General features: G+C 39.2%; 1 protein-coding gene across 1 annotated transcript; it reads right to left on the reverse strand.

The window, feature by feature from the left end:
• Nucleotides 1-4,143: 4,143 nt before the first annotated feature.
• Nucleotides 4,144-5,080, reverse strand: LOC118901152 (olfactory receptor-like protein OLF3). Its single transcript, XM_036864238.1, is given in 2 exon segments — nucleotides 4,144-4,324; nucleotides 4,326-5,080. Coding segments are annotated over 2 exon segments (936 nt in total).
• Between the last annotated feature and the right edge of the window lie 14,345 nt (nucleotides 5,081-19,425).

Raw genomic sequence — 19,425 nt, forward strand, 5'->3', positions numbered from 1 at the left:
GGGTCTCCAGTGACTCAGGTCCCAGAGCAGGGTGAATTCACTCAACTTTCAGTTGTCCATACCTTTGTGGCTGTAAAGGCCAAAAATAGGGGTAGAAACCAACTGGGCAGGATTTGCTTAGATAGAGTAGGTCAAGGTAGTCAAGGCCCAGGGTTATAGACTAAGATAGGTAAAAAACAGATGAAGCAGACATCAAGCCTATAATGAATTAACTCTGGGACTGTATGTCTTCTGACCTCTGTGCTTATGATTCACTTGTGAATACTGGTGCCCAAACAAGGACTAGTTCTCTACAGACAGAGCAGTTTGTCTCAGCCTTTTATGCATCATCATCCCTCAAAGAAAACTTTTTAGACATCTTTTTCTTAATCACCCACCCCATGGAAATTTAATACCTTAGATATTCTGTATATCTGTTTATATGGTCCCTTTGAAGGACCATAAGCCATTGCAATATCTAAGATATTTTTGCCCCCCCCCCATGAAGACCAATTTTCACCGCTTTGGGGATGATACCTCCGACAATGAGAATGCATGAGACAGAATTTGTTCTTTGTTGCCAAAAATTAGAGGTCTGTTTTCTAGACACTTTTCTGGCATCTACTCTTCTGTCAGACCCCTTAGATTGTTTGGGATGGACTAGTGAGTTGGTCTAAAATGTTTGCCAGAGGGTCAGGGAGGACAGGAGGTGGGAGAAAATTGGTAGAATACTCTATGAGAAAAAAACAAAGATAATAGCAAACAGTTACCAAGTGCTTTTTGTGTGTCAGCCATTTTACTAACTGCTTTACATATAATATTTCACTCAATCCTCTCAAATTTCTCATGAGGAGCTTATTATTCTTTGTAAGTTATGAAAAAGAGAGCTGATTCTTAGAGAGGTTTTATAACTTGCCCAGGATCGCACTTCTTGTTTTGTTATCCTGCTATACTTTGATGAGGAAGATGTAGAAGGCTCAAAGAAGTCAGGAAATAGTATGCATACAGTGATGAGATATTTTCCATGAGATGGGAAAAAAAATCTCATGATACTAAGGATCAGATTTCACTGGAGTAGCCTAGCCCAAATTTGGAACTAGAAGGACAACCAAACCACATCAGTCTGACTTGGTTGTGTATATTTTATAGGACCTATATTTTATACAATAGGCTTAGGTCTCAAGATCCTGAATTTTAGTGGGATGAATAGGGGAGAACCTGATGGTCCCAGACATCATGATAAGGGACAGTACAGAGTGAAGCTCCAGCTTGTATGTAAGGGAATGTGTCCCCAAAAGACCTGTCACTGTGGTTAAATGCTGCTAGGGCTAAGAAGTAATACAAATCATCCAATTAGTATTCAGCAGATATCTAAGAATTATGCTCAGTGTGTGATTCATGTCCTCCATTCACCCATTAGTATGGAGTCCTTAGATCTTGGGTAAATGGACCTAAATGACTATGAGAAATGAGATGCTTTCTGAAATGCAAACTGAAGTCAGAAACACTTCATTTTCTCTTAGAAGCCTTCACCATTATAACAGTCTACATGCAGAAAAGAATCCCTTCTTCCTTTGAATATCAGGACTCTTTATGAATCCCTTCTTCCTTTGAGTATCAGGGCTCTTTATGTGCATACCTCGTGTTATAATTTTGCACTTTTGTTCTATTTCCCCTATAATGGTGTAGCAAACTATTGCCCAAAGGCCAAATTTGGCCCACCATTTGTTTTTGCATGGCCCACAAGAAAAGAATTTTTTTATATTTTTTAATTGTTGAAAAAATAAAAAGAATATTTTATGATGTAAAAATTATATAAAATTCAAATTTAAAATTTCAGTGTCCATATATTTAGGTTCATTGCTACCAGCCACATTCATTCTTTTTTTATGTATTATCTATGGCTATTTTAGTGCTGTCATGGCAGAGCTGAATAGCTGTGATGTAGAATGTATGGCCCACAGAGTCTAAAATATTTTCTATTTGTCCTAATACAGAAACAGTTCCTCAACCCCTGCCCTACAAGACTGTAAATTTCTTGAGGTAGCGGCCATATCTGAACACAACTTTGATATCCCACAATGCCAAAAGCACTGTCTACAACAAAGTCAATGCCTACAAAATGATCATCTGTAACTTTGTTTTAGAGAAGGTTGAGAATAAAGATAAAGTTGGTCAAATTAGAGGAAAAATATGACCTTTGTGACCTTGTAATTGAAGATACTAAGATGAAATTCAGAGATACTTTAGGCTCAGTGATGTCCACAGGTAAAAGGGGCACATTTGTCTATACCCATGTGGACTATTAACCTTCACCATTCTCGGACTTCCCTGGTGGCGGAGTGGTTAAGAATCCACCTGCTAATGCAGGGGACACGGGTTCGAGCCCTGGTCAGGGAAGCTCTCATATGCTGCGGAGTAACTAAGCCCATGCGCCACAACTACTGAGCCTGTGCTCTAGAGCCCACAAGCCACAACTACTGAGCCCACGTGCCACAACTACTGAAGCCCCCATGCCCTAGAGCCCATGCGCCACAACTACTGAGCCCGTGTGCTGCAACTACTGAAGCCCATGTGCCTAGAGCCCACGTTCCGCAAAAAGAGAAGCCACTGCAATGAGAAGCCCGCGCACCACAACAAAGAGTAGCCCCCGCTCACCGCAACTAGAGAAAGCCCGCGTGCAGCAAAGAAGACCCAACACAGCCAAAAAAAAAAAAAAAAAAAAAACTGCACCATTCTCAAATCTCACTCCTGTATCTCTTCCTCCTTCCCCTGTACTCTCAGCCATGGGTACTCCATCTTATTTCACAGAGAAAATAGGTGCCGGTGGAAACCCTTCAACTTCTGATCACCAACGCCCAAACGCAAATCAACCAAAAACCAATCAACTGACTTAATAATGAGACCAGAAAAAAAGAAGAGTCCCTCTTTTATACTCCTTGAAGAGAGTGAGAGGACCCACTATTCCCATATTTTTTGTCTCCTTCCCTTACCTATCCCTTGTTTAATTATTTCTTTCCCCTCTTTTACCTTATTTAGGTTTATCCTCAGAGACAAGGTACACTCACAGACAATGCCAGCTCACAAGATTTACAGAGATTAAGTAGGGTTTTGGTGTCTGTGTGTGTGTGTGTGTGTGTGTGACAGGGAGGGGAATACAAGAAGGCCTTTAATGTGGAGACTTGAGAATAACATCTGCAGAGCAGACTGACCTATCCTGATAACACAAAATCAAAGCTGTACTATCTTCCACTGGCTTCTCCAAGAAAACTGCTTTTCTTAGATTAACTATGTCTTAACATTGTACTCATTTATTTCCTTGTTTATTTGCTTATTTTTTTCCCAAGATTTCAGAGAAAAGAAAGGTTTGCTGAATTTTCAGAAATTACAATTTTACCTTTTGAATGGTACCCAATATACATGCAATAGTTTTCTTATTAAATTATTCATATGCTAATTAGCAGTAACTGAATCTCATATTTTTCTTAAATAATGTCATTGTGTACAAACAACCCTTGATTATATCCTTATCACGGTAAACTATGAATTTGGTTGATGCTTCTCCTCTCACTTATTTCCGTTACTCACACAGTCCGTATATCCACGTGCAGTAGGTCACGCACAAAAACATCTTAATCAGCGCTGATAGCAACGCCCTCCTTAGGATGCTGACTCACACAATTAATGAACGTGACTATATACGCCACACAATATTTTAAGTGAGTGTTCAAATATGAAAACGCATTTTGTTCCCAATGGAAATACAATAACCTCTTTAAAATGTGGTTGAATAAAATCAGTGTTCCAAGGTAAGATCCAAGAATGGGTCAATGATTACAACAATTTTTCATGCTGCTATCAAAAACAATAAATGATATTTTCCTCAAATACTCTGAGGCCATATGAATGGATACTGAGTGGTTAACAGTGGGAAGTTCTATTACAGCAGGGCTTAATTTCTCTGAACATGCTGCTGTGACATAAAAACACCCTTACATCCCACACCCCAACCCACTCACTCAGCCTCCTACCCAGTATCACAAGTACACATTTCGTCATCTCCTTCCTGGTTGCCAGGGCAATGCAGTTACAATGCTTCATATCTCAGTTGGGTGGGAAAGCATACAAGCAAAGCTCTTTTCTCTAAGTGATGCTCATGATTCATCAAGTTGCCAGTTTTGACATTAATCCAGATAATTGCCCTAGTAGTTTCTGAAAGGCCCCCTTCACCTCCTTATTCCTCAGACTGTAAATCATGGGGTTCAGCATGGGTGTCAAAATGGCATAGAAGAGAGAGATCAACTTCTCCTGAAGGACAGAAGGGCTGGAGCGTGGTTGGATGTAAGTAGCACAGGACAACTACTGCGAGGTGAGAGGCACAGGTGTGGAAGGCTTTCTTTCTCCCCTCTGTGGACTGGATCTTTAGGATGGTGGAGATGATCTGGATGTAGGACAAGAGAACCAAGCACAAAGGTGTCATCAGCAGAACAATACTAGAAACCATGATTGTGATCTCATTGGAGGAGGTGTCCACACAGGCCAGCCTGACCACAGCTAGGAGTTCGCAGGATATGTGATCAATATACTTGTTCATACACATGGGCAACTGAAAGGTGATGGTGGTCTGCATGAGAGAGTTGACAGAGCCACTGACCCAGGATGTGATCGCCAACCTAGTACAGAGCCCTCCATGCATGATGACCAAGTATCTCAGGGGGTCACACACAGCCACATAGCGGTCATAGGCCATCACTGCCAGGAGAACAAACTCAATCCCACCCAGGCCCAGGGAGAAAAATAACTGGGCTGCACAGCTTACATATGGGATTCCTTTATGTTCTGCAAGAAAATGCACCAGCATCTGAGGGACAATGCTTGTGGCATAAGAGGCATCAACAAGGGAGAGGTTGGTGAGAAAGAAATACATGGGAGCGTGGAGTCGGCTGTCCAGTCTGATCACAAGAAGAATGAGGAAGTTCCCCAGCACTGTCACCAGGTACATAACCAAGAACAGGACAAAGAGAGCGACCCGAGTGTCCCAGTCACTGGACAGGCCGAGGAGGATGAATTCTCTCACCAAAGTCTGGTTATCTGCTCCCATTTTAAAATGTGAGGATTATTAATCTGCAGAGAGAGTCAGAAATAACAGAATCTACTGAATCACAGAACCATAAAAATAACTTTTATCAATACAAACTATATACAATTGGCCACCCTTAGTCAGATGTTTCACATCACTCATGGGCCAAGATGACAGGCTTCACCCTGATATACATTGTATCCATTCTGCATCAGAGAACAGGACAGCACCTTCATAAGGACTTGATGTTGTCCCTGGGAGGCCCAGTTAAAGCCTGAAGATAATGCATTACAATTATAGGAGCTCCACATCTTTACCAACTTGCCTAAGTTTCTAGGGCAAGGAAAGGATGGTAGATAACAATGGCAGGTAAACTGATAAACAGTGAAGAAAAGCTTGGTGGGAAAGTTACAAAAACTACCTTAAATATGTCAACTAGATCCATCATGATGAAATGTATAAATCTATTATAAAAGGAAATACTGAAAAGAGGCAGGGGCTTGTGAGAAGATCTGGAATCAGAGAATCTAGGTTTGAAAACTGATTTTATTTACCAGTTATGTGATGTGGGTTTAGTGACAAACTTTTACATATGAAACAGATAATATTATACAACTCACAAGTACATTTAAGCTCACATGTAGGTAACTTATGGAGAAAGTACTCTGTGAACTGTTACTTGTAGCAGTACTGTAGTTGTATGGGTATTAGTAGTCATATGATCTCTGCCTTGGCGTAAATAAAGTAGCAAACATGATTTTCTCATGCAAACCCCCCCCCAACAATTCAGTCATAAATAATATCGGAGGCAATTTTTAATAGAACTGAGGGCTTAGGAGTTGCTGGGTCACTTTGAGGACCTGGGGACCATTTGTCTTTCTGATAGCCTTGGGTCTCTTTAGCCTCAGTGAGATACAGTGGGGTAGATGACTGTAATTGTACCTTGTTCTTTTCATTTTTCTCCTTGCAACTTGCTGCTGTTAAAAATCCACCCTTTTATATGGGCTCAAAATCAAGGAAATGAGAGTGTGAATGCTTGACTTTTTATTTACAAGAGAGAAAGGGAAGCAAATGTTTAAATACCTTTCTTAATTGTCGAAGGCAGAGAAGGAGGTATGAATTCATGTAGATGTACAGAGGAATAGAGTTGACTTTTTGCTTTCTTTCACCCAGAAAGTGCTTTTTCAGTAGAACTGTATGTTATAATGTCAATTTTGAATATTAATAAGCCATTTACATTTTTAAAAATATTTTTATAGGACTCATTATTATTTCTCCATGCCTGCCTAATTCACTAACTTTTCTTTTCTTGCAGTGTACAAAATAAAGTACAAAATAAAGGAAAATAGGAGATAAGGCAGTAAGAGGGCTTGAGGGCAGCAACAGAGCTGCTTGTGTCATCCACAAACCCTTACGGGTTGGGGTAGGGTCTCTGAGCAGAAAAGTGAGTATTGTCTATGCTTCAACTCTCTTACCTGTGTGAAAATTAAAAAAGGAAAACCCTGAATAAGGGAGGCCTGATAGGGAGTCTCAAGCAGACCATCAATGTAAATTACAGGAAGAATTGTCAATTACAGGCCCCAGGGAAGAATCATCAACAGGAAAGAATCATCAATTACAAACCTCGACAGGAAAAGATAAACACATTGCATCTCTTGTAAGTAACGGACTACCCCAGCAACTCAGCCAGTGAGAAACCGTCATAACCCTGAATTCTCAATTTTCTCCAAAGGACTTTGGTTCAAAACAACCGGTCCCAACATCCTCCTTTTTCTCTATAAGGTTCCTCTCCTTTGTTTGTGGGACTTGACTATGGCTTTTGCTACAGCTTGCATGTCCTGAATTGCAATTTCTCTTGCAATAAACCCTCTCCCAAATAAACCCATTTTGCTGGCAAAATAATTGTTCCGTTTTTAAGTTGAAAACCTGTTAAAGGACAAAACAAAGCAAGTAGGTCTAGAAATGCCCATATATTTCATGATTCAGATACATAAATTTTCATAAACCTCTTTCGTAATGTCCACAAACCTGATGTCCTCTACTGCTCTATCAAGGTATTTCTACCACCACCCCTCACTTTGCTTTTCTTCAACATGGTCAGGCTGAAATAACATCTACTTGCCTCAAAGAAGGCCTTCAAATATAATTGTAAAACTGCAAGAAAATATTTAACTTAAAAAATCTGTTAACTTTTGTTGAATATATAGCAGATCTGCAGCAGAAAGTAGACATTTCTTTTTCTATTAATTTGGCAAATATCTATAAAGTCTCATCTTGACTAGATGTTGGTGTTTCAAGGCGAATATTACACTTACCTGTGTTCAAAGACCTACCCCATCCATAGAGGAAATGACACGAAACAGATCATCATCACATCATTTTTTCCCCCTGGTGCATGTGCAAGCCGCCTGGAGAACATGCCAGCCAATGACTCACCTGTGCTCCTTTTACTCACCCTGCACATCTCTCTACTACAGCTTGTGCCTCATTACAAACAAGTGACAGTGCCACTTAGTGCAGGTATGAGCTTCGGAATCTAATAGTTTCTGCTTTGAATTCATTCTCTTCCACTTCCTGAAGCAAGCCACTTGGCCTCTCTGAGTCACATTACTCTTCATCTATATAATGTGGATAATATTGGCCTACTGAAAGGATCATCGGTGAAATTAAGCAGTTGAAGATCCAACATTCCTATATTAATGACTGAATTAGGGCAGGCACCCATTATTTGGTGATGATAATTGATCTAACCTTTGATTTCATGCTCTTTCAGGATCTTATTTCTTCATTTAGTCTATCTCTTTGTCATCCTGGGGTTTCTCCTGCTTCAGATGGACTCCTTTTCCCTCATTATAAAAAATATGCATACCTCTCACCATGGAGAGAGGAATCTTTGCTATTTTTCACTCTAATTATTTCTTTCTTTCACATCCAGAGTTCTCAAATGATTGGTATCCACTTGCTGGGTTCATTTCCTCAAAACATTCTTCATTTAAGCCATGGAAATGTAGTTTTCACCTTCACTAATCCATAGAAACTGTCTCTTAAAGGTCACTCATGGCCTTCTAGGCATCAAACTCAGAAACTTTCATTTCATTTTCATTGCTAACTTTTAACAGCGTTAACTAATTCCTCCTTCCAACTCTCAACTCTATCATTCACTTCTGATCAGATTTTCCTCCAATCTGTTATTCCTCATCTGCATTCTTGGGTAATTTTCCTAAATTCTCCTACCTACCCCAGTGCTGTGAGAACTTTGTAAGTTTCTTGCTCACAGTTAATACTCTTCTTTCTATAGTTTTCTTTTCTTGAAGGGTTTTTGATTTCTAACTAAAGTAATATTATCAACTATATGTAGCTCACCCTCAATTCTGCATTTATCTCCTAGACTTCCCTCCAAAGCTCCAGATGCTTTTCCCAACAATTTGAAAAATATTTCATAAATATCTCACGAACATCATTCATCTCCCCACATGCTGTATTCCTTCCTGACTTCTTCATGTCTGACAATGGAACTAAAGTTCTCCCACTCTTCTAACACATCAGAATTGATTTTTTTCTTCTTCCTCACCACTCCATAGAATAAATCCTCATTTATTTAAGCCTCAAATAAATAAATCTTTGTTTTAATTACATATCTTCCATCTTTCATTTAGTGTTCATTCACACTTACATTTGCCCTCATCAATCCCACTTTATGAAGTGTAATAGCTTCCTTGTAAATTTCCCTGACGTAAGCTCTACCCACTCCACACATCCTACATACTGCCTCCACATTAATCATGCAAAACAAATTTCTTCACATCACTTTCATGCACAAACAGATCTATGATGTCTAAATGTATACAGAATTAAGTTCATCCTGAGCAGAAGAATTCCCACACAATCCACAATCTTGTCCTATTTCTAAATTTTATTATCTGTAGAATTATTATACTATGTTTTACAGCAAAGTATTTTATTAAAATAGCTGAAATATCTTTCATTGATATGCTACCTGATTAATTTTAACCTAAGACTACTATTCATTTTTAAACACCATGGCTTATTTCAAAATTATTAACATCCAAATACACCTTACATCCACACTCACATAGTCCCTTTTGGGACTCACTGTAGATAAAGAAAACAGAAATAACATCAGCATTTGGAAAGCCAAATGAAGGAGAAAACATGTGTTTATCAGATTCTTTTAACACTCCCTGCAGTTAATACTGTCTCCATATTACTTTGGGGTCAGCTCCACTGGAATAGAGCTGGATTTCTACCCAGGCCCAGGGTAGAGAATGGATTAGTGCCTGATAATGTGCTTCATATCTCACTGCTCCTATCAGGAAGCCAGAGCGTGGTCTTCTCAGTCCAAACTAATTTGTAGAATATGTAGCTCTCTCTAAACACGTGTTTTTCATTGAAGTCAAAAAACTAAGAGAAAAATCTGGGAATATTTCTCCATTTGTCTGTGTAAAGAAGACAACAAAAACCTCATGGTGCAGACCTGAGCATACAACTGATATTCAAAACCGGAGTTAAACGATGACCACAGTTAAGAGGCCAATCTATTTAGCTTTTCCTCCTGTAAAAGTCATTTTGTATTTTCTTCTCAGTATTTATTTTAACTTCGGCTAATTCACCTTTTTTACAGGTTTGTAATGTTCCATTAATAAAAAACAAAATCCTATTTTACATCTTTTGGGTCATATCATGCTCACACTCAACAAATCTCAGATCATACCTCTCCATTTGTTTTGAGCTTTCTTGCCTGCTCAAAAATAAACAACCCATGTTGACTGTTCAAAACACAGAACTGAAGAATGATGTACCCAGGTGGTTCATCTCCTTAGATACGAGCACCATGAAGGAAGGGCGTCTTCATGCCTGTGTTTTATGAATTATAGTGGAGATAGGAAAATTACTGTGGCTCTAACGAGTATAGAACACTATGTGACTTAATATTAAAGGTGCCATTGAAATATTCCATAAAAAATTATACCCTTAAAGTACTGTTACTAATGCCTGGAATCTGTTACTTTTATGTTGAGTATTATCCTTGTGGTGAACTGTTTATATATGAAATAATACTAAATGAGGGGGTTAAAATATGAAGTATCTAATCTTATTGTGGACAAGTATGTGAATGACACTAAAACTGCAGGAAAAGTCAGAGGTGAGATATGAACAGTAAGATCAAATTTTATCAGTTAAACTATTACATTTTCAGACCTTACTTATAACTACTGCCATGTGCCTTCTCCCATTACCCAGTAATTATCAGTTATATATATATCAGGACTGAAATGTTCTTCTCTTCACTGAAATAAGAAGTAGGTGAACACATTTCTCACACAACTCCTTTTACATGACAAAATACACCTAAATTAAAAGATAAATTTCAGGGCTTCCCTGGTGGTGCAGTGGTTGAGAATCTGCCTGCCAATGCAGGGGACTCGGGTTCGAGCCCTGGTCTGGGAAGATCCCACATGCCGCGGAGCAACTGGGCCCGTGAGCCACAATTACTGAGCCTGCGCGTCTGGAGCCTGTGCTCCGCAATAACAGGGGCCGCGATAGTGAGAGGCCCGCGCACTGCGATGGAGAGCGGCCCCCGCTTGCCACAACTGGAGAAAGCCCTCGCACAGAAACGAAGACCCAACACAGCCATGAAAAAAAAAAAAAAAAAAAAAAAAAAGATAAATTTCAGTCAATTATTACATTTTTTAATAAAAGTAAATCTATTTATTGATTCCATGGGTACTGTTATATTCTCTAGATTATAAAAACTTGATTTAAATTGTAACAAATATAATGTTATTTTCCAACCTATTCTATCTCTATAAATTCAGCCATAATTGTTTTTCCTATTGTTTCAGTCTCCTACTACCTGATAACACTTTTGGCTAAAAATATTCGTCACCTGAACAGGATGATGAGTGCAAAATTCTGACAACGGTGCTAGCTGATATTAAAACCAGGACTAGTCTTTATCTAGGGGTTTGACGGGGAGGAAGATAAAATTTGGCGTTAGCATGCTCCTGCCTTCCTTTTCTAGGCCTGCCTTCTAACTCTTCATCTATGAGCCAAAAAGTTTCATGCCATCTCTCTAATTCTCTACACCAAGGCCTGCCTTCCAGTGGAAATGGCCTGTGCTCTAAAACTGCCCTTTCCTCTTCTTATCTGGTAATTAGGAGTCATGGAGATCAGGCATCTCCAACCAGTCTGTTATAATTTACTTAAACTCTGAGCAGAAGATCTCCCAGATGAAAGACCCTTCCATACCAAACCCCCTAGAGCTCTACAGTATGCCTTTCAGGTACAGCCCCAAGCAGGTATGTGGCTTCTCAATTTGCAGAACTCTTTTAGCTTTTTACCACTTCTTCCCCCACTTTCTCTGCCGTAATAGTACTAATAAGGCCTGAAGAACTATGAGCAACTGCTCATCAAGAAAGATTAGAAACTTGACCCACAGACAAAGTCAAACTAATATTGACAGAATTTTCATTATGTTGGTGCCACATAGATAGGATCATTATTGTGGTTCTCCGCAGATGTTTTCAGAAGCTGCTGTTTCCATTTTTAAATCATTTTCTAGTTGAATTAAATTTCCATTGCTACTCTATGGACAAACACCCCAGAGTACTCCATGAAATTTTGCAAAGATGGAAGTATTCAGGGCTTAACACATGGCTAACTTTTCCACTTGCAACATTCTTACCACATTTTATTTATCCTACCCTGGTGTATTATACATTTAAACCTACCTAACAACATTTTCTATTTCTGTTGGCTGTCTGCTTCAATAAATCATCTCTACCTCCTCCTACATTAGGAAGAGAGAAGTATTAATTTGAAAAGATTCAGGAAGTATGCACACTATAAAAGTGATCCTGAATATCTCACCTTCCAGAGTCATATTTCAGAATAATAATCTTCCCACTCTTCATGCCAATTCAAAGACTACATAGTTGGACAAAACCTTGGATCAGCTTCAAAAATCCAATCTGAAACACAGTGAGGCTTACGAGTGAGCCTATTACTTCATTATAAAGATAGCGCACTATAGCTAAGGGATAAAACGCCAAAGTCTTTTTTCCCCTAAAAGTTTGTGCATCATGTTTTGTAACATTCTTGAGTCTTAATCATATTGCGCTTCTTATTAGAGTCCTCTACAGTCTTAGCTGATACAAAGAGAAGTCTTGAATACAGAAGCAGAGCACATGAAGGTAAGTCACACAACCTACAAATAAGTTTTCTTTTATGCTGATCAAAATAAACCAAACCATACCTTCACACAGTTAAGCTGTCAAAGATAATGGCTTTAATTTAGAGAAATATTCATTTGATCTGTGGATGAATATATGTATGCTCTGTACATTGAAAGCATTCATCACGGGCAGGAATATTTGCATCACCCTAATGTTTGGAACAGGGAACCCAGGACCACTTGGATGGGTGATTTCTCAAAAACAGTTTTATATCCTCAGAAGGTAATTAAGTTTTCTACTACTGTCTGGACTTGGTTTCCTGGCTTTTCACATAATCAACAATTATAGAGGCCAAGCTTCTCCAATAAGTGCAAACCTGAGATCCTTTGATTATTTATGTTATCATGACTTCATTTTGTAAATGCTCGCCTTCTTTATATGTCTTGTTCTATAGGTAAGACTAGGCCATTCTTTTGCAATATAATTCCCTGAGTTCACCATGTGTCCACAGTGCAATCCCTGAAGCTTATAGAGTCACCAACCTTTAAACAAGAGTCAGGAGACCTGAATTCTCATCCCACTTCACCTTCTGGGTATCGTACGACTTTGAGTAATCCATTTCATCATCTTACAATTCTATTTTCTAAAACTCAAAGTAAAATCAGAATACTTTGTATACATACTCTTGGGGAAATAATTGAGATAAAAGACTTCATAGCAATTAACAATTTATCTTTTTTGGAAATGTAATATATTCTTACTACATGTTCATAAATATTAAAACCTAACCATCATTTTACAGATCTTGGTTTGTTCCTTAGTGTCTTGCCCAACTATAATGTAGAATTTATCCATACTATCTCCAATTTCTAAATATTAATCATTTTCTACCTCATTCCCTCCATTTCACTATTACTCTTTCTGCCATTACTAAAGTTTGGAATTGAGAACTGTTAGAACAGAAATATACCTAAGCCCCAGGTTCTGGAAAGCAGAATTACTTCACTACCTTTGCCATACTTATTGAGATGAGAAGATTTCAACGTTCCTGGTTCATATCCCTGATCCTCTAATCAGATCAGTTCTATTTCTGCCCCTGTAGAAGCCTGTTTACACACACCCTCTGTGGATACCTGTTAGAGCTCTCACTCACTGATTAGTGCCAGACAAAACAGGCATGTCTCCTTCAGTCTAGGTTTATGTTGATTTCTGAAGAGTACTTCCCCCCAACAAAGTGATGGACCAGAGAAATGAAGGGGCCCACACTCCTTGGTTCCTGCGCTAAGATCACCTGGGACTAGTTTAGATTGTGAGGGAAACTGCTAGGAGGAGGTTCACAGGTGCCCCAGAATTGGCTCAGACACAAACGTAATGAGGTGTAGCAGCGGCTGAATTAGCAATGTGGGCCAACAGATTCCCCTCAGGAGCCTTATGCATTAGAGTGTTAACTGCTGCCTTCACTCCCAGTTCTCAAGGGCAGGGCCTTGATGCTACCCTTCTCCTCCCTGTGCAAGACTATTCTCTCCATCCTCCTCAGACTACAACAATCCACTGAAGCCTTAGGTCATCTGAAAACTCACTGAAGCCAGTTTTCTGAGGTTTTAGGATATTCTCCTACAGCCCAAACTGACTTTAGTGCTCATGCCCCTATTCTAGTGAGCAGTGGCTAGGCCTGCATCCGCCTGGTGAAAAACCAATTATCCTCTTCTGCTCAGGATGCCCTTACCTCTCCTGGAGACAGGAGAGGTGTTTTCACTCCCCTGAGATATGTTCCAGGAGTCCACTGGGCTGCTATGAGCACTGCATTTTAAACGGACCTGAGTACATGGCTCATGGTAATTGCAACACAAAGACTTAAAACTCCAAATAAAATTTACAACAATAGATTTTTATGGTCTCCGGATAAAAAAAGGAAAAGAGGATGCAAAGTCCTTAACACAGTGTGTTAACATTTTATGCCTCTTCAAGTTTTTGGTATTTATGAAAAGATTTAATGTAATTTGGACAGAATGCAGTCACATTATCATTCTCTGATACGTTCCTTAGGCATCATGCACCCTTTAAGTGAACCATGTATCCGTTTACTCTTCTACCAATTCATATACCCAGTAATCCTTAACACCACCATTACCGTAGCCACTCGTTTACCCAGCTGTCTACAACCATCTCAATATTCACTCACCCATTTGCTCATCTGCTAGTCCAACCACTTACGCATTCCCTCATCCACATGCCAGCTCATCTCTTTACCTAATATCCATTAATTATTTGCCAGATCATTTATACTCACCCAATGTATCATGCTTCTGCTCATCCACTAACACATTCCATCATGTTCCCATGGCTTCTGATATTACAGCACCCAGTGACTGTGACAAAGTTTATGTGATGTCCCAAGCAGTACACAGGGAAAGTAGAGAGGCTCCTCATTCCTCACTTGAATTTCTTAACTCCCACACAATTAACAGATTGGTTGCATATTTTCTCTCAGGAAAGTTGGAAAAATCCCATTACTGTGAGGGTTCTGGTCACAGTATGCAGAAGTCTACATCACTACTGTTTTTTTCCTCTCATCTGCAGACAACAGAGGTGAATTCCCAAATGCCAAGCTTCTCACAAGAATTCACAATCCTCTCAGTCACTCCTGCTCAAAACCTGGGGAAATCTTCCTCCTCATCCAACCTCTATCGTTCAGCAAGTTACATCAACTCTTACTTCAAAGCATCGGTCACATGGGTCCTTCATTTCCATTATTAATACTGCTGGTCTCTATTATTTTAGCATTTTGTTCCTAAGTGTGACTTAATTCAGTACCTTTCAAAGTGTGATAGACTACACTCTACCCAGACTTGATGAATAAGAAACTATGCAGATGAGGTCCAGCAAACAGTGATTTAAGGAGCCCCTCAGCTGTTTCTGATAGAATAAAACACTTTTCAGGTGTTTCTGAGAGAATAAAATTTGAGAACTACTGGAACAATTCACTCTGTGGACCACTGTCACATTAATCTTTCACTACAACACTTTACTATTATACACTTCACAAATATTTGATCTAAAGCTTCCAAGGACTTTTGGGACTTCCCTCATGGCACAGTGGATAAGACTCCGCGCTCCCAATGCAGGGGGCCCGGGTTCGATCCCTGGTCTGGGAACTAGATCCCACATGCATGCTGCAACTAAGAGTTCGTATGCCACAACTAAGGAGCCCATGTGCTGCAACTAAGGAGCTGGTGCAACCAAATAAATAAATAAATATTTTTAAAAAATAAAAAAATAAAGTTTCCAAGGACTTTAATCCCGTATCTCAACCATCTGAGGGAGAAAAAATTTTAAGTCAACCACAATCTAAGAGTTTCCCTGCTTCTCTCCCATGTGAGACCCCATGATTCTAAAATTCTTGCTGTTCCCCAAACAGGAAATACTCTCTCTTCTACCTAGGAAGTTTATCTCATAGATGTCTACCTAGAAATTGAAATAGTTCCTTCAAGAAGCATTTGTGACAGACACACTAATATATATTATCAATGTGTAGGCTTGGATTTTTAAGAAAAGTATGAACATAAATTATTTGCTCCAAAACTATGCATATAATTTGGTTAAACTGCTTCCAGAAATTCATTTGTTTAACTTGAAATTCCTTAGCTTGAAAATCATTATTTGCCATTGTTATATATTACTGAGCTGTAAATTATCACCCACCTCCCCCACTCTTACTTTATCTGTTAAAAGTCCTTTTAAAAATTGAAAATGTCCAATCTCTGCTGGAGGATGTTTATAGTGGGAAGGCTGTGTCTGTTGTAGGGGGGTTGTCTGGGGGGACAGATATAATATATGGGAACTTTCAGTACTTTCTGCTCACCTTTGCTGTGCATCTAAAAATGCTCTAATAAAGAGAGTCTACTTAGATAAAATAAAGTAATTGAGCTTGTTCTAGCTTCCATTTAGGTTGTAGAAAGCTGGAAAGAGCATTGGCTCCATCCTAAAACAAGAAAAGTTTTGGTAATCTACAAAATCATAACTATTCTTGAAATCATCAGTAAACTAAGATTGCAGGGCAACCAAATAGCATGAGATCTCGGGAAAGATAAGTACATCCAGAAAGAGATAGGATATGAGCTCTTACTTACCTGGGCCAGAGCATGGAAGGAAAATAGGGCCCCCAAACTAGCCAGTGAGAATTTCTTTAACAAATTGCTAACGTTTAAGTGCGGGGTACTGTAAGTATAAAGTGGCTGAGAGCCATGGCAAAAAGAGGAGTTCCCATCAATTCTCAATATTTTCTCCATAGACTTAGAACAGTCCTCACATGAATATTTGGGGAAAAGCGGAAAACCAAAGAAAGCCTTCTTCCTGGTGCAGGTCTATGTGAAGGCAGCCGCAGCCACTGCTGTGAGCAGAAAAAACTCTCCAACCACCAAATCATCTCCATATGGAACAAAAGCCTGAAGCCACTAGGGGAAGGATAACAGCACCTGTTTTCCTCAGAGACAGCTGAAGATTCATTAAAGAGGGAAAACAGAAAAATAAATAAATTCTTGTGCAGGGTCCTTGGGACAGGAAACTGCTCTGTGCTCAGATCATAAGCCATCTATCTCCTCACTCTGCAGAAGTGGCAAGACCACTAACAGAGCTCCAACCCTGAGACATAGGGACAAAGGCTGTGCCTAAGTCTGAGATAGACCCAGGACAACAGAGAATAAACCCTCACCCTCCATCACCAGACCAGCAAGAATTGAGGAACAAGTAACAGCAGTTTACCTCGGATTAGAGAGAACATGTGGAAAGACACATCCTGTGACATGCAGTCTCACAGTGTAGCTTAAAACTAAGGGAGGAACAGGAACACTGGGAAAAACCCTCCAATGACTGAATATCCCACCCGAAGCACAAGTAGTAATAGAAATCATTGAATTTGTTGTTGCACTGAGGATAACCACAGCAACACAAGACTCAAACCCAGCTCCACCCATGACTACACTGATTCCCACACTCTTCACAAGACTACAGGATAAACAGTAGAGATGTGTCCATTTCAAGGTATAAGACTATCTCATTATACACACAAAATGTCTGGGTACCAATCAAAATTAAAGGTCGGAGGAAAAGGCAAGAAAAATTACACTGCACTGAACAAAGAAATTAAAGAACCAAAATTAGATATACGTGTATTATAAGAACTACCACACAGGGGGTTAAAGTAACTCTCATAAATAAGTAAAGGATCTAGTGGAAAAAATGGATGGTGTCATAAATGCTTGAGTAATTTCAATAGAGAACTGAAAACTATATGGAGGAGTTAAATGGAAATGCTAGACAGAAAGGACACAGTCACAGAAACAAAGATTGTTTCTGAATAGACCCATAGAGCCAAGAAACAATCAGTGCGGATAAAGATAAATCAATAGAAACTGGCAAAACTGGAACACAAAGAGGAAAAAATTATAATGATAAAAAGAGAAAAGAGCTTCTGAGGACTGTAGGACAATAGCAATCTAACATATGGGAAATTCTCCTTCTTAAAGTGTCATGTGTATATTTGACATGTGTATACTTGTATTTTTTACTAATTTTCTTCTTTCATCACTTTCCCCTACCATTTTATATAGTATGTGCTCGTGATGGTACATTTAGTACTTTACTCCACAATTTACTGAACATTCAGGCAGGATTATGACATGTTAGATGAGGCGGTGGATCCATATTAAATTCTAATCTAAGAAAACAGGAAATGTTCCTCTGAACTCTCTTTTATCATGTGACTTTACTTGACTTCTCTCTTTGCCCATTGCCACTACCTTAGTTCAGATTCCTTTTATGTCTCAGTAGTATCCCTGGAGCAGCCCCCCTGGATGGTCTCCTTGCCTCTCATCTTTTCTTCCTTTGACCCTTTTGCAAAAGTGGTAATTCAGAAATGTAAATTTTATCAAGCCATACCCTGCTTAAAAACCTCTACTAGGTCCCCATCGCTCTCAGATAAAGTTGAAAGATAATATGGCATCAGTGCCCTCCGTGCTCTGACCCTTCTTACCTGCCTGCTTCACCCTCACTACTGCCTCAATCTTCTCTGCGCTGCAAGCGAGGATTCGGTACATTTCTGAACTTCCATGCTCTCCCAGCTCCGCACATTTCACAGGTTGTCTGCACCTTTGTTTGGATCGTTGTCATCTGAATAACTTTTCCTCACTTTTCTGGTCTCCACTTGGACCTTTTCTGGTCCTTTCATACAGAAGACTCCTGAAATCACCCCTGAAGTCTTAGTCTCTCTGTGACACTTATCACACTGTATTTTAACTGTTTCATCATCTGTCATCCCTGCTCTAGGGTCATGTTATTGCCAGAAATGCATCATATGGTTTATTGTATCTCAAAAACAATTCATTGTCATACACATAGTAGACACTCCATTAATATTTCTTAATTAACACCAAGAGAAATTTAGCCCACTAGTATTGACATGTTTGGGGATGCTTGTCTATAACACAGATTATAGGTCTAAATTATTTTAAGGTAAAATTAAATATCAAATGGGACTTTGACTCTGCTTGAACACTGAGACTGTGTGACAGTGTGTTCACAAGTGGAAGAACTGCACATCACCTGACTTAAAGAAGAGACAAGGAAGAAAGGACCTAAAGAAGACGTCTTCAAGGGAGTGTGAAGATGAGCCACTACCATATTCTTTCTCCCTTTTCCCCTTCTTTATCTCTTGTACAATTATTTCTTCCCCCTCTTTTACCTTATGGAGGCTTTCTCTCAGAGGTGAGGTCTGCTCTAGACTAACTCAGCTCAGCAGATTTACAAAGATCAACTAGGTCCCTGCTGTGTGAGGAGGAGGGATGGGAGAAGGCATTTATATGGAGACTGGAGGGTGACATCTGCACAGCTGACTCAACTATCCTTATTCACCAAATGAAATGTGTCTTATTTTACATTAATTTTGGCTGAGGAATCTTTCTTTCTTAGACTAAATACATCTTTAATATTTTATACACTATTTCAAATTTTATGTACCTATTTTGTATCTGAAGTCTAGGAAAAGAGGTAATAGATTTTTCAGAGATTGGACAGTTTTAACATTTGAATGGTACCCTCTCAAACTGTTTGTAAACTGTGAGGTAAAAGTCCTCTCAGTTCACATACTATCAGGAAGAGCTTGAAATGTAGCTT

Source organism: Balaenoptera musculus, chromosome 9 (assembly GCF_009873245.2).
Source record: "Balaenoptera musculus isolate JJ_BM4_2016_0621 chromosome 9, mBalMus1.pri.v3, whole genome shotgun sequence".
Lineage (NCBI taxonomy): Eukaryota > Metazoa > Chordata > Mammalia > Artiodactyla > Balaenopteridae > Balaenoptera > Balaenoptera musculus.